The sequence below is a fragment of the Pimephales promelas genome, chromosome 8 (genome assembly GCF_988280905.1).
Source record: "Pimephales promelas chromosome 8, fPimPro1.hap1.1, whole genome shotgun sequence".
In the NCBI taxonomy this organism is placed as follows: domain Eukaryota; kingdom Metazoa; phylum Chordata; class Actinopteri; order Cypriniformes; family Leuciscidae; genus Pimephales; species Pimephales promelas.
The window spans coordinates 2,886,386-2,909,742 of NC_142776.1; the positions used below are offsets into that span (position 1 = coordinate 2,886,386).

At 38.8% G+C, this 23,357-nt stretch overlaps 1 protein-coding gene across 2 annotated transcripts; it reads left to right on the top strand.

Moving 5' to 3' along the window:
* The first annotated feature begins 938 nt into the window (after positions 1-938).
* kdm4aa (lysine (K)-specific demethylase 4A, genome duplicate a) lies at positions 939-23,306 on the top strand. 2 transcript variants are annotated; one of them, XM_039656508.2, is made up of 22 exons: positions 939-1,072; positions 2,277-2,436; positions 2,532-2,707; positions 3,149-3,263; positions 3,375-3,568; positions 4,067-4,116; positions 4,207-4,310; positions 4,395-4,532; positions 6,328-6,737; positions 8,010-8,185; positions 8,921-10,536; positions 12,318-12,408; positions 12,681-12,862; positions 14,405-14,600; positions 15,149-15,225; positions 16,355-16,410; positions 17,543-17,651; positions 17,884-18,072; positions 18,968-19,138; positions 19,731-19,850; positions 19,921-20,013; positions 22,014-23,306. In XM_039656508.2, the coding sequence occupies exons 2-22, from the start codon at positions 2,290-2,292 to the stop codon at positions 22,149-22,151; spliced, it is 4,548 nt and encodes a 1,515-aa protein (XP_039512442.2). In that variant the 5' UTR covers positions 939-1,072; positions 2,277-2,289; the 3' UTR covers positions 22,152-23,306. The 2 variants fall into 2 exon arrangements, with proteins under 2 accessions (XP_039512442.2, XP_088989859.1); XM_089133733.1 differs by having other exon boundaries at positions 4,395-4,520.
* The last annotated feature ends 51 nt before the right edge of the window (positions 23,307-23,357 follow it).

Sequence of the window (23,357 nt, forward strand, 5' to 3'; positions counted from 1 at the left end):
TATGTGTTTTGAATTTATATATTTGTATGTGATGAGTGAATTTTAGAAATAATGTCTATTATTCATATCAAATTGGAAGTATATGGCTCGATAAAGGTTAATATATTATTTGTACAATAGGCTATCACACGTAAATGGTTGCATATGTTCTTAACCTATATATTCTGTGGGAGTATAAACTTTTCTTTATGTTTGCATCCATATGATTCAGTAGAGATGTATTACAGATATATTATCTGCATAATTTTATATAAAAACAGCTATTTGGCTGTGTATATTGAGATGCATGCACTGAGTTAAATAATCTAAAGATATATCTAAATACAAATAATCTATAACATTTATAACCCGTATAGGCTACTCAGACATACGACTCTATACGATATTTGAGACATATGCATGCACAGGACGTGTGAGCTTTATGTAATATAGGGTTAAACTATTATAAACTATTTATGAACCCTATATAGGCCAGTAGGTACATCTATACAATCAAAATTTTCACATCTATGTCACTCTATATGAGATGCATACCGTCTACAGTGCCATAGGAATACACAGAGATGTACACAAACATATAATCAATATAAGGTTCTGTCTCATCTTAATATTATTTATGTAGCCTATTCTATAGCTATCTACTCTATATTGCCTCATGATTCATATTATATACAAGCCCCGATATCATTTGTGGAGTGAATACCTACAGTACTGTGGATACACGTATGATCTATATGACTGCATATAATAATTCTTTATCTATAATACAAGTCTATAATACAAGTGAAGATCCATATTATTCTATGTTCCCATATCATTCATATAGAGAGATTTATACCGACGAATTTTCCATATTATCTTATCTAAAAGGCCCCGTAGGACCCATGTGCAGAGCGTTGATTAGGGGCCGCGCGCAGGGGAACGCCTTCTTCCATCTTTGTAAACAGAGTTGCACGCATGCGCAGTCGCGCTCCGCTTTAATGGAGGACATGTCTGGTTTGTAAGCGTCTTTTTCTGCGCTGTTTTTCTGAGTTTGCGCCCTCAACATCCCTCAACTGAGCCCGCGACACCCGTGAGTAAAGTCCTCTCAGCCTCTCCTCACACATATGCGCTGGTTTGCGTGTGTGTGGGGGGATTTCATGTGTGTTTTAGTGCGTGAATGCTGGTGTTTACAGTAGTTAGCCATCAGGCTCATCAAAGTTTGGAGCAGATCAATAATTCATGTCATAACACAGTTATACACTTCCAAAAGCCTTTAATTAAATCGTGTTGAGGTATATGAGCGTGTGTGTGTTGAGCTGAAGCGGTGTGTTTGCGCGACAGGAGTTAAGTTTGTGTTCATTTGAGCGGCTATAGCCGTCAGTGTGTGTTTGATGTTGTTTTTGCTGTGAGTTTGAGAGATTTCGAGGTCAAACTTTAAATGTTTCTGAGCAGAACCTGACGATGAGATCATGATACATTCATAGATGTGATGCTTTCTGATTAAACTATCTGAATTAGCATATATTTTGCGTTAATCTGGCTAATGTCAGCTAGCATGCTAGTGTGAGTTTACTCAGGTGCTTCAACATTCACAATCATAGCAGTTATTAAACACTAGAGTGGGTTAATGGTTTTTATGACATACCGTGAGCTTGAATAAAAGAGTTTAGTTATGTATTTGTGTAAAAAAAAATGTATGTAGTTTATCATATAATGTTGATAATTGCAAAAAAGGCTATTTCTGTCAGTCAACTGTCAGAAGTTGTTTTATTCTAGTTTTGCCGTCTAAATCAGTTTGATTTTAATCAATATTAACTGCTGTTTCATTGTGTTTTTTCTAAATATTTTTATTTTAAATATTTATACTTTTTGTATTCTTATTATATTTAAAGATAATTCTAATCATAATTTAAAAAAATAATAAATGTAATTAAATGAAAACATATTTGTAATCATTTTTATTCAACATTAAATACTTTTTGAAACAGCTTTTATTACATAATGAATATTTATTGATTCATTTTTAAATTATTTCAAATTGAATTATTATTATTATGATGATATTTTGAGTTTAAAGTTATCATGAACATGTGCCAGCCTTGACTCGTAGTAGTAACAGTAGTGGTGGTTTACATGTGGAGTTTAGTAGTTGGTCAGGTGATGTTTTCTGGAGCAAGAGTAATCTAAATGCAATGCAAATATTAGCCTCCAATGTTTCTGTGGTGTGGTTGTTGCAAGAGTTAAAAAATAAAAATAAAAATGAGTATGCTGAATTCTTCCTGTTTTTCATACAGTTCAAGTGGCAGAATGGCTTCGGACTCGGTCTCTCAAAGCTCCCAGAGTCCTGCCATCAGGATCATGACCTTTCATCCCACAAAAGAGGAGTTCAAAGATTTCAACAGATACATCGCATACATGGAGTCGCAGGGGGCGCACAGAGCCGGCATGGCAAAGGTTAGTTAGCCGTAAGATTTTCATTCAGCTCAAATCGCTGTGAGAGACTTTGGTGTTGTGGATGGGAAGTTTGCAACTGCGTTTGTTTGTGTCAGGTGGTGCCACCAAAGGACTGGAAGCCCCGGCGCACATATGATGACATCGATGATCTGGTGATTCCCGCCCCTATTCAACAGGTGGTCACTGGCCAATCAGGGCTCTTCACTCAGTACAACATCCAGAAGAAGCCAATGACAGTCCGCGAGTTCCGCAAAACAGCCAACACAGACAAGTGAGTGGCAAATGTTGATGCGTTTAGATACGGTTGAATCCTAATGCCTAATTCGGTAATAAACATTTGAAATCAAAATGACTGCTAATTTGCTTTTTAATAAGTATGTTGGCATGCAGGATTCATCACATTATTTTCTAGAGGAATAACAATTTCCACATATGAAGTGACTTTTTTGCTGCCATTCAAAAGTTTGTTTGATGAATAGAAACAGATAGACATTATAAATGTCTTGACCTATAAAAGTACAGACCCCACACTTTTAAACAGGAGTGTAAGTCTGATTGGACAGGGAAACATAAGAGTAGCTGATAATAACAAAGCCTACTTTTCAAATCTCGAGGCATAAAAACGTAGCCTGGCCAATATTATTATCACCCACATGTTCTTGTTCGCTCTGAGATGCGTCATATTATAAAAATAATGTCAACTCGACTCCAGGTTCTGTAATCCCATATATGCTGATTTTGATGAACTGGAGAGGAAATATTGGAAGAATTTAACATTCAATCCACCATTATATGGAGCAGATGTCAGTGGAACCCTCTATGATCCAGTGAGTAAAAAAATCTTAAATTTCAGATATGACCCCTGTACACACAGTGTCATGATAGTGCTATTCAATGATTGCACATATATATATATATAAATATGTGACTGTATACAGGACGTGACGGAGTGGAATATCGGTCGTCTCAACACTATTTTGGACACTGTGGAGAGAGAGAGTGGAATCACTATTAAAGGAGTAAACACTCCATATCTTTATTTTGGGATGTGGAAGAGCACATTCGCCTGGCACACGGAGGACATGGATCTCTACAGCATTAACTACCTTCACTTTGGAGAACCCAAGTCCTGGTACTGTCTCAACTCGTGTTTAATGTTTGCATTTGCCCATAGGAAACAGGAAACAGAGCTCATAAGAAGCATTTGTTCGTATGCACAACCATTCAATTGTCTTTAAATGAAATTGTTACTTTTATTCAGCAAGGACATTTTTAACATTACAAAATATTTTCTGTTGCATCAAAGAATCCTGAAAAATGGATCAGTTTTCAATTTTAAACTCTTTTCACCATTGCTAATAATCATAAATGTTTCTTGGGCAGCAAATCCTCATATTAGGATGATTTCTGAAGGATCGTGTGACTCTGAAGACTGAAGTAATTCAGCTTTGATCACATGAATAAATTACATTTGACTATATATTCAACATATAAAACAGCTATTTTATTATTTCTCAGTATTACAGTATTTTTGATCAAATAATTGAGCAAAAGAGACTTATTAAGGCCCTATTAATATTCATACCGTCCTAAAGAGATTTCAAAAGCGTTATTACTCGGTCTCCTGCAGGTATGTTGTGCCTCCAGAGCAAGGAAAAAGATTGGAGCGTCTTGCTAAAGGTAGGGTGGTCTTTTAAAAACGTATAATTAGTTCTTCCTCTCCCTCAGCCACTCATTTACTCAGGCCTCTTCTCGTTTTCATTCATGCAGGATTTTTCCCTGGAAGCGCCCAAAGTTGTGAAGCTTTCCTGCGACACAAAATGACTTTAATTTCACCGTCAATTCTGAGAAAGTATGGAATACCCTTTGAGAAGGTTAGTTACCTTATTTTTATCATCCTAGCATGTCGTGCTTGATTTTAATCTCATGATTTGACTTCTTTCTGCTTAATTCATTAGGTCACACAGGAAGCAGGTCAGTTTATTGTGACCTTCCCATTCGGATATCACGCTGGGTTTAACCATGGCTTCAACTGTGCCGAATCTACCAACTTCGCATCCCAGCGCTGGATAGATTATGGCAAGGTGGCAACATTGGTACGTTTTTGGATCTTAAAGGCCCTTGCACACTGAGCCTAAAATTTTCGTATTCGTGATTCGGTGGCTTCATGTTCCATTCAAACTGCTTGCTACGGATGCGAAAAACACAGAAAAATCTAACCTGATCTGATTTTTTTTTTTTTAATGACGGATGAAAGTTTCAGAGGCAGTGTGCTAGCATGATTACATAATGTGAGGCCGTATTTATTTTTGACATGCGAAAATTTCGGACTCACTGTGCAAGCGGCTTATAGGGTTCCCGCGGATCCTTAAAAAGTCTTAAATTAGATTTTTTAAATATAAGGCCATAAAAAGTCTTATTTTTACTTTGAAAGGTCTTAAATTTTAGATGACACTTCGACTTAGTCATATTTAAATGTTTTCCAAATTAAAACCATCTAATTAGCGTACGTATTATTTTTTTTTATTGGCCTATTCTATCTTTGTGGATTTGCTTGTTCACATGAGAATTCGCATCACATTCGTGGCAGAATAACGTCTGGGTCCTGCACGCGAGAGAAGAAGAAAGTTGGCAAATGTCAGTTCAGTTGTAAGTTAAAGTTATTGTAGGCAGTAATTTAAAAAAAAAAAAAAAAACTTCCCAATTTGTTTAAACTTTCTGTATACATCAATGCATAATTAAAATGTAAGTACTCTGAAAAAGAAAGTATAAACATCAAGTGTCTGTAGACCTCTGACGACTGCTCATTATTTCCATTCACTTCACCCCCTCCCTTCTGGGCTCCTTCCTATGGTTATAGTTCGTCCCCAAATAACTTTTTGTCTTATATTTATATCATATTATGTTCTTATATTAGAATATCATATCAGTAAGAGTGCCGTTTTCCTGTGCACAAGTGTGATATTTGTTATACAATAGTTAAATTTAAAATAAATTGACATTGTGAGTTAGTTTTTAGACATAACATTATCAATATTGTTGATAATTCCCTTTATTTCGCAGACTAGAATTTTAAAATGAAACCGTAGCAGAGTCTAATGCAACAGACAGCGATGATTTCTTGAATAAAATCCGGATTTTTAACGAATCATTTTAACGATTCAATGAACAATCACTTGCTTCTTTCCCGAATGAACCAGCCATTTGAACAAATCGGTTGAACGAATGACTCCCTCAACTCACTTATTAAGACAGTGACTTGCTGCCGCCTACTGGCGGTTTTAGTTTCATATTTAAAGTAAAACGTTAAAGTTAGAAATCAATTCATATTTAAATATTGAATATTGATTTAAAAAAAAACTTATAGCTTTATTTATGCAATTGTAAATGGAGTGTAAATATTAATGCCACTTCTGATGCTGATTCTGTGTCTAAATTACTGTAAAAACTTAATTTAAATGTTAGTATGACATAAAACGTGACGCATAACTCTAAATAAATTTAGAAAAAAAATGTCCATGTATAGGTGAAAATGCCCTGGAAATCAATTTAAGGTGGCAAATATTGCACATTAATTAATAATTTCTGTCACTGCTGTGAACTGACCACTGCATAGAATATGAAATATATGAATATGTCCGCGAGTCTGCTGTCAACAACAGGCCTAAACCAGCCATGCACCAGCACAAAAACACAATCAGTAAAATATCATCGAATTATTATCAACAAAACGTTGAAAATATCGAGGTATATTTTTGTCAATATTGCACACCCCTACTGTATGGTATTAATTTTGATTTCTTCAGGTCTTAAAAAGCCTTAAATTGAACCCCGCCTTAAGAATGACAGCCACGGGCATGTTTTGATAGTTGATGTGTGTCTCTTTCTCAGTGTTCCTGCCGGAAAGACATGGTGAAGATATCCATGGATTTGTTTGTTCGCAAGTTTCAACCAGAACGTTATAAACTTTGGAAAGCAGGAAAGGACAATGCGCCCATTGACCACTCAAAGACCACACCAGTGACGTCAGAGCTCCTGACAGACGGAAAGACGGTGAGCGAGAAGGGAGAGCTCAGCGATAGCAGCAAAGAGGAGCGAGGTGAAGCGGAGCCTGGAGACGAGCAGAAAGCTAAAACGGATGATAAAGAGAAGGGGGACAGCGCAGAAACACTACCTGGGAAGGAGGTGAAAAGAGAGACTGATGGTGGAGAGGAGAAAACAGAAGTAGAGAAAGGAGAGGTAGAGGAGAAAAAGCCAGTTCGCGATGAAGAACCTAGCAGCACTTCAGAGCAAATCAACAGGTGTGTAGAAATAAACTTTACTAACTTTATTAATATTATAAGTGAACCTCAAGGAACATATTAAAATAATTTTTATAAAATCCATGTCATGACCCCTTAAATTAATAATATAATAGTGTATAAACACTGATTTGAAATAAACGCTGCTGAAGGTTGTGCTATGCTAGAAGATATGGCACCCTACTAGAAAACTAGGTCCCGCTTTATATTAAGTGGCTCTAACAACTATAATAATTAATCATTTGAAACGATGGACTTATTGTGTACATTACATTGTACTTGTATTTGAAAAATACCTGCATGTAAGTACTTCTGTAATTAATTTATGTAATCCGATCGAGACGAAACCACCGTCAGAAAATTGGAAACATGGGTCGCTGGCTATGTGCTAATGCCCAAATGCAAAAATATTGATGGTAATGGGTAGTAAAACTCAATCAAAGTCACGTGTCAGTCATTTTTTACGTGTTTTTTTTACATAAATATCTATAACTTCGAAACGAATTGAGGTATTTGCATTTTTATTACTCTGAGGACATCTAAAATATATTGTGTGACTGAGCCTCTTGGTGGCGCTATAACAGAACATAACATGCTACACTTAATGAATGCATTGGTGTAACATTGCGAAACTCAGTTTGTGCCATCAGCACCATCCCCTGAAGGTACTCAAAAGATTTCAAGACAGCGCCACCTTTTGGTCATAATAAAAGTTATAACAAAATTTTGAATAATTCTTATAACTTTTGAATAAATCTGCATATTTTAATGCGACTGGTCTAAAGGGTTTTTTCATCGTCACCAAACTCTGACCACATCACATCGATTTTGTAACTACATCACCTATTGGTTGAAAGTGATAATCCATTTAATCACATTTTTAGTGAATTGTATGCGATTTTTCAGCCATTTTGCCTAAATTCATCTTTAAATGTCTTCAATTGCTCCTTGCTGCAGTTGGTCTGACACATGTTGGCATGTTTTGTCATCTGATTGTGCTTGGCCCTGGTAATTGCTGCTTGCAGCTTTTTTTACGTTTGTAATTACACTGTTGACCCTTCCCTTACACCTTAACCCGTCCCTAACCATATACTTGTCACTCCTCAATAGCAGCAAAAGTGTTTTACAATACACAATTTTTCTTCCTTTTCGATGCAAGCACACAGTGCTTAAAGCCACTTAATATAAAGTGGGACTGAAAACTACACAATAATTATAATTTCGACCCACTAAAGTGTATATTGGTCTCTGATCTCCCTTCTCTTCATACAGCGTTAGTCCAAAGCAGAAGGTGGGGCAGAAGCGGCTCAGACCCAGCACTGGAAATGATGCGAAAAAAGACGACAATCAAGTGAAGGTAGAAGAGGAAGAAGTCGAGAAAAAGAAAGCCAAACTCATCCAGACTGAGACAGGCGACGAGAGGGAACAATCCATCTCCACTGACCCAGGTAGAGTCTCATGTACAGCATATGATACCTGCCGATTAGGGGAGTAACGATACATGTATTGGTCTTGAACCCGCGCGACCACCACATCAAATGACAAAACTTGAACCAATGTCAGTGCAGCGTGGGCACTGTTACTACACGCTAAGAGATCCAGAAAAGAAAGCATTTGAATTCGCCACATAAGTAATAACATTGCTGCGAGATCTAGTGAGATGCATTCAAGTTTCTCTGTTATTAACGGATTAAACATCGCTTATGTGGAAACCAGGAGAAACATTGTGCCATGATGAATGAACTAGTTAAATCAGCAACATTCACCATGGATTTAATGTCGTAACACTAACTGTGTCCATGAAAGTTTGGCAGGAATAGTAAAATCCTTTCAAGAACATCACGCATCTTTTTCCAGCACTTCAAAACTCAAATATTATCATATTTAAATGTTATTTTTAATGTGATGACCAAAACCTTATTTTTTCATCCTTCAGAGATGACTCATTTATAAAATAAAAGTTTCAAGATGTGGAAAAACTCACATTTATTTAATCAATTAGATATTTTTTTCTAAAATTAAGGAATTTTCTCTGGCATTTCTTTCTTTGCTTTATCGGAAACATACCGAACCGTGACACCACCGTTTTGTATCGAACCGAACTGGGATTTTTGTGAACCGTTACACCCCTACTGGTAATTCTATTATAAAAATACTAAACTGACCAATGTGTTTCTCTGCAGGTGATGTTAAAGCTGAGGAGACCATGGAGACAGACACGCCCCCTCCACAGCAGCAAGAGAGTCAAGCCCCTCCCTGCATGGAGGCGGAACTCTCGCCTTCAAACCCCACCTCCAGCAGTGACATCGCGATGCAGCAAAGAGATGACATCACTCCTTCTGATCCCGATGTCACCTCATCTTCACAATCCACAAATAGCATCGGTGATGATGTGGCTCTGTCAAGTGATGCCTCTCAGTCTGGACAGGTCACTCAAAGCTGTGATGTCCAAACCATCTCTGATGACATCACTCCAAACACTGTTAGCATCACTGATGCTCAGCCGAGTGACGTCACCCCCCATTCCTGTTCCAGTGACATCTCTGCCGCTGACGTCACACCCCTCGTGTCTGTAACCAGCAGCATCTCCTCTCAACACAGCATTAACTCCGCCCCCACATGTGATGACATCACAGAACCCAGCAACAGCACCATAAACACCATCAGCCCAAGTCTGTGTGAACCCGGCATTAACTCCGCCCCCACCTGGGATGCCCAATCAGAACCCAGCAACAGCACTGTAAATACCATCAGCCCTGGTCAATATGAGCCCGGCATTAACTCCGGCCCCACCTGTGATGACATCACAGAACCCAGCAACAGCACCATAAACACCATCAGCCCAATTCTGTGTGAACCCGGCATTAACTCCGCCCCCACCTGTGATGACATCACAGAACCCAGCAACAGCACCATAAACACCATCAGCCCAATTCTGTGTGAACCCGGCATTAACTCCGCCCCCACCTGTGATGACATCACAGAACCCAGCAACAGCACCATAAACACCATCAGCCCAATTCTGTGTGAACCCGGCATAAACTCCGCCCCCACCTGTGATACCCAATCAGAACCCAGCAACAGCACTGTAAATACCATCAGCCCTGATCCAAATGAGCCCGCCATTAACTCCGCCCCCACCTGTGATGCCCAATCAGAACCCAGTAACAGCACTATAAACACCATCGGCCCTGATCCAAATGACCCTGGCATTAGCTCCGCCCCCACCTGTGATACCCAATCAGAACCCAGCAACACCATTATAAATAGCATCAGCCCTGGTCCATATGAGCCCGGCATTAACTCAACCCCCACCTGTGATGCCCAATCAGAACCCAGCAACAGCATTATAAACCCCATCAGCCCTGATCCAAATGAGCCCGGCATTAACTCCACCCCCACCTGTGATACCCAATCAGAACCCAGCAACGGCATTATAAACACCATCAGTCCTGATCCATATGAGCCCGGCATTAACTCCGCCCCCACCTGTGATGCCCAATCAGAACCCAGTTACAGCCCTAAACACAAGCCCAGCATTAACTCCGCCGTCACATATCATGTCACTCCAGAATCCAGCAGAGCCATCAATCTTACTCTTGCAGAATCAGCGTCAGTGGGCGGTAGTCCGGTGTGTCCGCCCGCAGTCCAGCATATTTTCCAGAGAACGCTGAGCCCTGCTGAGGTGCTGCACGTCCACAGCTACGCTAAAGGAGATTACAGCGATCCCGAGCCGCGCATTCGGCATGAGAGTTATCGAGACAGCGACTCTGATAGCGATTCCCAAGAGGACTGTAAGGTGCGTATGATGCCGTCTGTCTCTGTTGTTTAAACGCCTGATTCATTTAAGGGATTGACTGCTGCGCTCGCTGATGACGTCATTTTGTAGACCAACCCAGAAGTTAGCATTACCTTTTGGATTTTTGCAGGAAATAAGCTCTGTGAACAATAGAGGTGTTTAATTATTCCTGCATGTTCTGTTCATCATGATAACCTTCACAAATGAACACAACTGTTATGAATTTTGAAGTCTAAGTACAATCGGCAGAAGTAAAAAGCTAGAGTTTGGCTACAAATGAGCTACACCACGGTCACATGACTTCAATGTCACCTCCATTAATCTTCAGACTCTTTCAGCCAAACTCTTTAAACTCTTTGTCTATATTTAAAAAGAAATAGTTTGAGTTAGAATAGTTTGCAAGAGTGTGATTTATAAACTAGCTGTAAAAGTGAAAAGATTCGTGTGTCCGACAACCTCTGTAGTCTCATTTAGCCACTTGTTAGCAACCGCCTTTTTCAAGACAAGTAAAAGCTTCAAGCAATACTAAGATACTACTTTTTACTACTTTTTATACTACTTTTATGGGTTTACTACTTTTTTTACTACTTTTTTTTTTACCTTAATTGCGATTTTTCACTTTTTTCACTTTAAATAGTGTGTAATGTTGCTGTTGGTGCATTAGCAGTATCTGCAAAGTTGCAGCGCTGAAAGTTTAGTGTAAGCAGAGATATCGTCTTTTAAAAATCAGGAAGTATATTGCCTACAAAAATGACTCGAATGGGACTACAGCGGGTTTTAGACGTCACTAACCCACACATTTACATAAACCCTCCCTCCGGAATACGCAAAAAAGGGCATGGCCATATTTCTGCGGCTTGTCGAGTGTGTTATGTTCACCAGCTGTCAGGTCTTCTGTGTTCGAGCTTCCCACGGACGCTGTACTTCGTCAACAATGGATACAACTTATTTTTATGTATTTTATAATTTGTATTTTATGTCACAGAATAAATTGAGTAATATTTTGAGGTTGTGTTAAACCTCAAGTCGTATTTCAGCCATTTAACCAAAAACCCACTGACTTTGGGAAGATGGAAGTTCAGAAATGCTAACTTGTGTCCAGGTTTTAGGACTCATTCCTGCAGCACTATATAATGCAAATCAGTTAGCAGTGCAAACACACCCACAAAAGGAGTTCTGAACGTAACTCTTCTTCTTGAATGCTTGAGCGCTAGATCGTGGAGGATGCAGTTTTTACCTCCTCATGCTAGCAAACCTCTCCGCTAGCACAGACCTGGCTATTTAAAGTGATGAAACTGCACTCTACTACTTCACATGTCTGGATATGAGCCCGCTTACAGCGCTCTTCCTCATCTGATGAATTACTGCTGTCATCAGTTAAAACATCTCTCTTTATAAAAGTCTAAGTACCACCTGCTTTCATGATTACTAGTAGCGTGACGTTAATTGCTCCAGAAAATATAACAAAATAATACGCCTAATTTTCATGGAAAGGAACGCTTATGCTGAAAAGAGTAATAAATCAATTGAAATGCTCAAATGCATTTAAGTGCATTTATCTGTGGAGACGATGCATGTTTATGTGCTTCGTGTATTTATTGTGTAAAAACGGTTTTGAATTAATATTTGTACATTTTTGTTTTTTACAGTTTAGTTTATTTTCCCCCACATTTGATTGGTATTTCTGGCAATGAATCACAACCCCCCTGCAGTTCCATCATAATTCACTAGGGGGTTTGTGTGCTCTGCTATATATAATGAGTGTGTGTGTGGTCCTGCAGAAAGAAGATGAACATCCAGTGGAAGCTCAGCACAGACTTCCCAGACTGCCCAGGCATCATCCTCTGATGAAGGACAGCATCAGTGATGAAGGTCAGTGTACATGTGACCATGTGTTAACTAGAAGAAAATTGTGCATAATTACAAGCAACTAACCCTCAACCAAATCCTAATCCTACCCTAACCCTATAGTAAGTAAGTATGTAGTTTATTAATATAACTCAGTACTGAAGTGTATAATTACACTGTAACACAGATTAAAAAAAAAACCTTAAAACCAAAGTTGCTATACCAAAGTGCCATAATCACACTGCATAAAAGCATCCTCTGAATGAAGAATGCTGTGATTGTGTGTGCATGTGCAGAGCTGCAGGATCAGGCTGCATCAGAAGAGGACGGGCTCGACGGGGAGGCCTGGGCGCGACCTTTGACCCAGCTGTGGCAGAACAGACCGTATAATCCAGAAAGAGAGAGAGAGTACAACAGAGAGATGGGTCTGCTGCCTCCATACTGCGCTGTGTGCATGATCTTTCAGGCTCATCAACGGGTACGGTGGCCTGTTTCAGACATCTGCCTTTATTTTTTTTTAGTCCTGGCCGGTATATCGGTTCACACTGTTTATTTTTGTTATGATTAGGGCTGTAAGTTTAACGCGTTATTAACGGCGTTAACGCAAACCCATTTTAACGGCGTTAATTTTTTTATCGTGCGATTAACGGTCTTTTGGTCCTAGCAAACTTTGTAGTTTTTACATGCTTTTGCAACAGACGCGGCATGCGTCCTGATCCATTTCGTCGTCTCGCGCTCGTCATCCACTAAAAGGCGGCTCGCAAGCCCAAACGTGTGTTTGCGGCGTGCCTGTTGTTTTGTTTACAGTCTAGATCCGCTTGCGCTTTAGTCGAAGAAGCAACAAAACGTCCTCGCGTGGCGCAAGCCATTGAAATGAAAGGGTTTCAGAGCGCAGCGCGAGGACGTTTTGTGCCGCACACACTCGCAAGCCGGCCAAATAGTAACGTTACTTTTGAGTGAATGATGAGCGCAAGACGCCGAAATGGATGCCCTAAAATTCTGAATGGAAAGTTTACTTTTAAAAATTTGCCATATTGTCCCATTGACAAGACCAAAGTGATCTGTGTTTTGTCGTTGTGAACTGAGCTATCATCATCGCAGCACGTCCAGTCTGAAACACCACTTGATGATGGCAAAGCAAACACACACAGATGATGCGAATTCTCCGCCCCCTCGCCAATATTAGGGCCTCGTCAGTATTTCTTTCACCCTTTTATTGATAGACAGTGTTACATTGTGTGAGAGATTATTTATAGGCTGTTTGTTAGTGTGAAATTGAACACTATTCCAATGTTATTTTCAATAATAATTTATCCACTTTTCCATATTTATAAGAGCATTAAAATGAGAAAAAAAATAATGTAACAAAAAGAAATCAAGAGACATTTAGAATAGATAAAAATGTGCGATTAATCGCGAGTAAACTATGACATTAATGCGATTAATCGCGATTAAATATTTTAATCGTTTGACAGCACTAGTTCTGATATAAATAGCAGTGTGTGTTGCTTTAACAGTGCTGGGGACGCTTTTCACTGTTGCACTGTGGTTAGGGCACGGCTTTGAAGATGGATAGGTTAAACTATAATTGACAGATGTCACATTATATTACAGTGTTTCTCATATTGGTTCACAATATCAACACTGCCAACCACAAATTGATTTCCAAAAGGCTTTAACATCGTTGAATAAACATGAGCACTGCACGTCTCGAAGTCAAAACTTTTGATGATATTTCAATTGAATCTTTCCTGATGAAGCAGTGTTTGAGCTGCTTTGTGTAGACGTTATGTGTATAGATTTCTACAATATTCCCTCATGACAGTAAAATAGGGCATTCTAAGTCAATCTACTGCGGTATTTCCTCTCTCAATCACTAGATTAACACCCAGTCATGCTTGAAAAATAATGATACCGTCATAATGTTTGAAAAATACCGTGATATGGATTTTTTTATTCTAATTTCTTTCCTGTCACTGGAGTATAAGGAAGGTCTGACACTCGCTGTGTGTGTGTTCAGTCTGAAGGGGGCGAGAGCGAGCCGGCTGTGGTGCTGCCCAGGGGTCAGATAAGGACCAAGCCTCTGATTCCAGAGAGATGTTTCACCACCACCACAGAAGACAGCGCGGAGGACCAGACGCCCACACCTGGCCTGGAGGAGGACGGGACCAGCCTGCTCATCAGCTGCTCCCTGTGCAGAGTCCGTGTGCACACCAGTGAGTGCTGGACCAGAGAAGTTCCCTTTTCATACATTGCCATTCAAAAGTTTTTTTGCATATTCATAAACATTTTTGTTAATATGCCAGAATAAGCCTAAAGGCTATTTTTCATCTGCAGTCCCTAGACAGTTGGTAAAAGTCACCCTAAAAAAAGATTACATAGTACATACTTATGATATTTTTGCCATATCACCCACCCCTAGTACATAGCACTAAAAAATTGAAATACATTTAGTAAAATATCCGTCTAGTTATTTTTACACTCAACAGGAGTATGGCAACAAAAACACAGAACAGAACGTTTTAGGTGTTAGCATGTTAGATAAGGTTAGATGTTAGAAACATGGTTAGTTTAATATACAGTTTAAAAATCTATCACACCAGCATGCATGTGAACGAGATTTTTCAAACACACCCTTTTCTGACAACAGGCAAAACGCTCTCGCGGTACTTTGTCATTAACCGATCGGTCCGTGCAGCGCCGGTTCAAATCGAACAAGCCTGAAGGATGTTCAGATCTGTTTCATTTGCTCTGTTTGTTCCAGGTTGTTACGGTGTGGCCGCTTTGAGAATTTCCAAAGACTGGAAATGTGCCCGCTGTAAAGCCAACGCCTTCTCTGAGGTACACATAAACATCTTCACATATAGTGGCCCGAAAAGTTTTGGACACTTGGAGACCCAGAAATGTAACAAAGTCGTATAACTTTCTTTGAAGTTTTCTCCTGTAAGATTAAGGCCGTCCAGCTCTAAAAACAACAACAATACAACATACATGTTTAAAATATGAGCTATGTTTCTTTTTGTGAAATGTTTTACTTGAAAAGTGTATTTTACTTTAAAACAATGTTTCTTATCAAATGCAGTGACATTCATACATTCAATGTGACCAAATACTTTTTGGGCCAATGTACACTTGCATTAAACCCATAATCTCTGTGTTTAACCCTTGTGCTGCATTAGATTTTTACATTAAGGACCAAAAATGGCCACATATTAAACATTGCCTAAAATATTATATATTATTATTATTTTCCACTTTTACCAAGTTAAATCTTTTAACCAGCATCAGTCCTCATCATAACTACCAAAAATGTATTCAATTTCAGGATTTTAACCCTTTAATTACCAGTTTTGTTTGCGAAACCATCGATTTGTATAAGAGGAAAAAACACAAAAATTCCATTATTTTCAATAAACTAAATGCAAAGAGAAAACTTTAGATTTGGATTATCACAGTCCCACTTTGCAAAAAATCCCACTTAGCGCGTTAGAGACCAAAAATGGCCACCTATTAAACATTGCCTATTGCCTAAAATAAGGTGCATTTCCACCCATAGGGAATAAATATGTAGTGACGTCATCTGGTGGAATACACTATATAATGCAAATATAATGCTTTTGCTTCAAAATGAAAGGATGTTTGTGCAAAAATCATGTTTCATGTATTACTGACAGCCTCAGATTTAAACAACGTTTTAATGGGTTTCAATGGGCCATTTTTGGTCTTTATGGTGCTGAGTGTTACTATTTGATCTACACAGTGTGTGTTATACATATTTTGCAAAATGGGATCACATTTTTTACATGTATCCAAAAAGTCACAATTTTGCCAAATTTCATACCATTTGCATTAAAACAGCCAAAATGGTCAAAGAAATTAAACTGCAAAAGACCAAAAATGTCCCTAATGCAGCATAAGGGTTAATATCAAGTATGATGTCAGTGATGTTTGAATCTGTGATTCCTGACAGAGTTGCTGTCTGTGTTCGTTGAGAGGAGGAGCGTTACACAGAGCCAATAATGGCAAGTAAGTAAAACGAAAGTCCACTAAGTCCATGCCTCCTGACCTAGAAGTTACATTAGCTCTTGAATTCCTAGAGCTGTGTTTTTGTGTGCTTTTAGTTTAGAGCAACAAGAACCTTTTGTATCCATGCAACTTCACTTGTTACAAAACTCTGGTTTGAGAGTACAGGAATCAGTATCTTTCAAGGTGAAGTTCACAAAACCTGAACTGCTCAAAAGAAAGAAATAAGAAATGATATTTGCTTAAGTAAAATTATTTATACCTCAGTATTTGTTATGCCATGTGTAATTTTACGTAAACCATGGTCTGGGTGAATACTCAATTCTGATTGGCTTCAGGGTGTCCATTAAAAAGTGCTAGAGAAGAAGAAGTTCACCGTTTGAAATCAATAAATAAATGCGCTGGTTACATCATCTGCGTAACCATAGCAACATGCAGTCAAAGTGCAGGCTCATGACTAAAAAACGAAAGTGTAACGCCCATGGCTAGACAAGCTGAACTTACATGAAAAAATTGTAACTTTCTGGCTGGTAAGTTAGCTAAACTGAAGGGTTCTCCGAGCTGAGCGGACTCTAAATATCTCCAGTTGTTAAAAGATAAACCGTCAGGCGTGACCAGGGAAACCAAGTTATTGTTTGTATAAACTTTAGATTTCGATTGTAAAACTAATAAAATTGTTATTTGGCAAGTGGCCGTGGTTATAAGGTGTCCGCTGCGCGTCGGACTGTTCATGCCTCACCGTCGTTCATATACACATAGACAATGGACATCCAAAAAATCTTCATACAGAGGACTACCTGTAAAATTCATTAAATGTGGGACCAAAAATTATTCAGATACTTTGACCTGACTTTTGCTTAAGTGTTTTTTCTTTAATTGCTAATGCGACCTTTTATGTGAAAGTAATGGTAATTACAAAACACTCAAAAGTAAAACTTCCAGACAAACTATAATAATGTCCCACTGTAAGAAATCCAAAAAAGAAATAATTTTCCTAAATGCTTATTTTTATGTTTTGATTCGGAGGTGAAATGTGACTCGGACATGTTCTTGAGAGGTTTTTTTTTAGATTCATCCTGCTGTTCTCGTCAGCATCTGTAAATGTTGTGGTTCCTGACGTGTGTCTCGTGCACAGATGGGTTCATGTCCTGTGTGCGGTGGCAGTGCTAGAGGCTCGCTTTGTGAACATCGCTGAACGATCACCCGTGGACCTCAGCGGCATTCCCTTACAGAGGTTCAAACTGGTGAGTTTCTGTGCGGTAACAGCAACATTTCACTTGTGGTTTTACACCAAACCTCCATCAATCAACAACTAGACCTGTCTTAAGTCATGTCCCACATCCTTCATAGGAGAAAACAACACTTTTTGGCACAGTTTGTAACTTGTTACTGAAATGGCTTTGACACAGAGTTACTTGAGGACTCGCTTCCTCTTAACTGACTTCCTGTGAGCTCTTGTTTTGTGTCTGCTTTTAGAAGTGCTACTACTGCAAACGGCGGATGAAGAAGACGTCAGGCTGTTGTGTGCAGTGTTCTCACGGTCGCTGCCCCACCTCCTACCACCCGACCTGCGCACAGGCCGCAGGCGTCATCATGCACCCGGACAACTGGCCCTTCGTCGTCTACGTCACCTGTTGCCGCCACAAAGGCCCGGTACAATCAGAGGTATTGAGCCCTGAAACTCTAAAGTTTTTGTTGTATTTATATGATGTTTGTATTTTTGTAAATGAATTTTTGCCATGAAAATAGCTCTGACTGCAGACATGGCATGGAATAAAATAATCTGAATCATCTAAATCCAACGCACACAGCACCCTTTAGCATCAATATGAGATGCATCTAGGCCAGAAGGCGCCTCCTAGTGGTCTAACCCTAACCCTACCCCAGACCTAAACCTACCCATAACCGAACAAAGCTCTGTGCGTGTTATATTGACGCTAAAGGGTGCCATGTGCGTTGGATTTAGACGAAATGTCAAAAGCGTCACTTTTTGACGCCCTAGGATGAGTTTGCTTTGGTTTAGGCATGGGTCTTCCATCATGATCCTGCCTCAAGACTAAAGAAAATCAAGGACACGAGGGCAGAATCGTGACACTAACATCACTGTTTTCCCCCCTTGTAACTACTTCAGTAGTTTTAAGTGTCCTATCACAAAAAATAACAAGGATAACACATCTGTTAAATCACATTTACTTCCTATTTCATTTTAGTTCCCCTTAGGCCACTATAGAACATGATTATGTGTTGTATTTTTCTTTCTCTAAACCTTAATTAAAAAGTAAAGTTTTTATGACCGTGATCGTTTTCATTATGTGCACCTGAATAATTTACGCCTGATATTAAAAGTATATTTCTTTTATTCTGAAAAGCCTCCACCCTCCTATCCATTAAGTGACCGTCATTTTATGTCGATGCCAGGATCAGTCATTTAAAACAAATTACAGAGTAATTGAAATGATGGAACTTAGGAAAATTACAACATCAAAAAAAAAAATGACATGGAATTTAGGAAGAAATACAAGATGTTTCATTGGGCCTGATGTCTGTTTCTCCTCTGCAGCGTAATAAAGCAGCCATGCGAGAGCTCAGCGTGGGTCAGAAGGTCATCTGCAAACACAAAAACGGACGCTACTACCAGTGTGAAGTCATACAGCTGACAAAAGAGACCTTTTATGAGGTCAACTTTGACGATGGCTCCTTCAGTGATAACCTTTTCCCAGAGGACATTGTGGTAAGGCACAAGACGTGGTGCATTTAACTCATATTTTAACTAGATTTTAGAAGTCATGGAAAACCAGGAAGTATCAGGGGAAAATTTGAGTTTTGCAGGCCTTAAAAAGTCATTAATGAGTTTCTCTTCTGCTCCTCAACGCTGCATTTAGTTGATCAAACATACAGTGAAAACTGTCAAATTGCCACATAATTAAAATTTTAAATAACCATTTTCTATCATAATATATTTTAGAATGTCATTAATTCCTGTGATCAAAAACTGAATGTCTTCATGATCCTTCAGAAATCACTCTAATATGATGATTTGTTGCTTATTGTTGAAAACAGCATTTTAGACTTGTGTTAAAACTATTTAAGGAGTCTTTAATGAATAGAAAATTTAAGAGAACAGCTTTTTATTTGAAATGGAAATGTTTTGTAACATTATGAACGTTTTTACTGTAACCTTTGGTCAATTTGATGCGTCCTTTCTGGACAAAATATATATATTTTTTAAAAGTACTGACTCCAAACCTTTAAACCATTGTTTATGCTTTGCCTAATTATGACTACAATATTACATATTCTTGTATATTGATGTTTTTGTGTAGAACCGAGACTGCGCTCAGCTGGGTCCGCCTCCACAGGGTGAAGTGGTTCAGGTCAGATGGACGGATGGTCTTGTGTATGGAGCTAAATTCGTGGCAGCTCATATCATTCAGATGTACCAGGTAAATGTCAGAGAAGAGTTGAAGCAAAGGTTCCTGTGTCTGCGTTTAGTAAATCACTGCTTCTCTTCAGGTGGAGTTTGAGGACGGATCGCAGCTGACTACTAAGAGAGATGACGTCTACACCCTAGATGAAGAGCTGCCCAAGAGGGTCAAATCTCGTCTGGTGAGCTCTATATGTTAAGGATTATTGCAAGTAAAAATAAAAATAAAAATTGTGATGTGACAATAGTACTTTACAGAAGCCCTGAACCACAAGGTGAGAAAAAAAAGAAAACTTATCTCGTTATAACGAGATATTATGACGTTTTAACGACTTAAGTCGTTTTAACGACTTAGTATGTCGTTATAATGACATAATATCTCGTTATAACGATATAATAAGTCGTTAAAACTACATAATATCTCGCTATACCCACATAAGTCGTTAAAACGACTTAAGTCGTTAAAATGATATAATATCTCGTTATAACATACTAAGTTGTTAAAATTACATAATATCTCGTTAAAACGTCATAATATCTCGTTAAAACGACACAATATCTCGTTAAACCGACATAATAAGTCATTCAACGAACAAAATGACTCGAAAAAAGATTTGTTCATTTTGATGAACGAGTTCAAACAGGAGCGTCACGAACACGCATCACAGAACAGAGCAAGGCGAGCATTTGTGCTTATAAAACTTAAACTTTTTTATTTATTTTTTAAGACCATTCGTTTCGCTTGATAAGAGCCTTATTCATCGTCTGGAGTCGTTTAAAGCTCTTTGAAGCTGCACTGAAACTCTCATTTGGACCTTGAACCGTTTGGACCCCATTTAAGTCCATTATATGGAGAAAATCCTGGAATGTTTTCATCAAAAACCTTAATTTCTTTTTGACTGAAGAAAGAAAGACATGGACATCTTGGATGACATGGGGGTGAGTAAATTATCCAGCAGCACCTCATTGCAGTACACGAGATCCAGGGGGCGGAGTTGGATCCAGATATAAGGGGTGGAGATGTGTAGGATTAGGGGTGGGGTTAAGGATCTGGATCCAACTCCTCCCCCTGGATTTCGTGTTCTGAAGTGAGGACCATCTCAAATTATCAGCAAAATTTTTTTTTAAAACTGAACTACTCCTTTAATAGTCATTGAGCTTGTATAGTTCAAAATCTTCAGCATGTAATGTTCAACAGGTTCCAGAAGTAAAAACTCTGTCAATTGTTCATTTTCTCCTTAAGGAAATTGATTTTTAAAAAATAAACTTTTAAAGACTGTGCAACTGAGAGCTGCGAGGGTTTTAATCGATGTTTCTGTTGAAGCCGTCAGCCTGCTAAATAAAATATGTGTTTAAAAGCTCAATTTGTGGTGAAAAAAATACATAACAGAAAATCCCACCAATCAAAGAGTTGCGGCGAGTAAATGATGACAAAAGAGCTCGGAAGTGAACGCCCACTCCAATGTGCAGCAGATGATGTGATCAAGACGAGCTCGCTATGAGATTTTTTTGTCATATGTCATATTTTAATTGTTTTTAATTTGATTATACTGTTTAAATGTTGATTATACTATACCTTCATTCACTATTCGCTACATTGCTCCACTGATATAATCCTCTTGAAGGAGTGAGTGAATTCACACACTGAGAGCTTCAGAGGTTTCCGCTTTTGCATAGTTTGTACTTGCGGTTTGATAATCATTTTAAACTTGGCAGCTCCAGTAGTAAAGAAAATATTTATCTTGAACTCTGTCATGGAAGCTAAACCTTAATTAAATAATCTAATAATCAATTAAAAAGGAATTTAGACCTGTATGATATTAGTGGTTTGGAAAATGGATGGATGGATGATTCAGTTCCAGGCATGGAAATTCATTTGGCGCACGAATGTCACATTGCATTATGGGTATTCTCTAACCATTGAGCGTATTATCTTGTTATTTTGGTGCATTGTGGGATTGAATGAGTGAAATCCACTAGGGTTTTGGACACCACTACAAATGGCCGTTCCCTCAAATAGTGCCCTATTAAAGGGTATAAGGGCGATTTGGTCTTTTTATTCGATTTTCAAAGGTTGTAATGATGGTTCATGGCTTTTGACTCTTTAATAAAGACATTTTAAAAATCGCTACGGAAAAAAATCTGAAAAAGTACTTGATTTTCATGTGTCTGTGTATTTCAGTCCAAGGCATCGGACATGCGCTTTGACGAGATGTTTGGAGAGAAGAAGGTTCAGGAGAGCAAGAGACAGCGAGTGATCAACTCCAGGTACAGAGGGGACTATATCGAACCCGTCATCTACCGAGCCATCATGGAGTAGCCAGCGACGACACGGCCACCTTCGTCACCTGAAACCACCAGCGGACTCGAGCACACACCCTGCCAATGCCAGTGGCGTTCAGTCTGCAATCTGTTCATGGCTTTCATCTGTCCTGATCTCATCTGAGTCGAGGCAGGGCGTTTCACAGCTTCGATGCCCTTTTTTGTGCCACAAACACATCATCATTCAGTTCACGAAGTCGCTCTCGCAATCACATTCGTTTGATGCAGACTATTTGTAATCTCCATTTCATAAAAACATTGAATTTTATCAAATCGCATTAATTTATTTGACTTAATTCGGGGTGCTGTTTCCACCCGTATTTTAGCGGCCGGAGGTGCCATCGTATTTTACGGACGCAGATCTACACTGTCATAAATGATGCAGTTGAGATCCTGAATATTGTACATTATTTGGAACATAATGAATTCAGCGTGTCTTTGAGAGTCATTTTGTACAAGCCTATTTATTACCTGGTGCTTTACGAAAGTAACTTTTGCAATATACGTGCGAGTTCCAGTTCGGTCGAAAGTTCGGCGCCGATGAGTAAAGGAGGAACTGTAGATGCGAAATGCCAAGGATCTCACTTTCGCAGTTGTTCAGAGCCCTGCCTTGCATTCTGGCTCAACACACTTTCATTTATTGTAGCTTACTGCTGTCGACATTTGATCAAAAGCCCCACGGATTTAATAAGCTATTTTTGCACTTCTCAGCTGTACTTTTATGAATTGTCATCTTTGTCCTTGCCGTAGCCAAGCTCTAGAGACAGAAATGCTCTTCAGAAAAGCTGAGGCGGCCCATGTTTGACCCGTACGGCCTGCCGACAGCATTCAGAGAAAGTAAGCTTGTTGCAGTTCTTCGGTTGTTTGATAGATAGGGCTAATCTTCACTATTTAGAAAAACATATTTTTTTCTATCAAGAAGCCTATTTTATTGTTGTTTTATGATACATGTTAAATGTTCATATACTGTGAGATAGAGTTGTATGTAGTTAATTTAAAAAAATCTCTCGGCACGTTTCTTCTGCCTCTTGTTTTCTTTCGAACACGAGCCTCGTTCTTACTGCACTTCTGAATGCAGAGGCTCTAGGACTTCCATATATGTATTTTGTAAAAACAAATATTAATGTGCATCAGTAAAAGATGTTATGCTGAAGTGTCTCTTTTTTTTTTTTTTTTTTTTTTAGTTGCATTGCAAAACCAACTT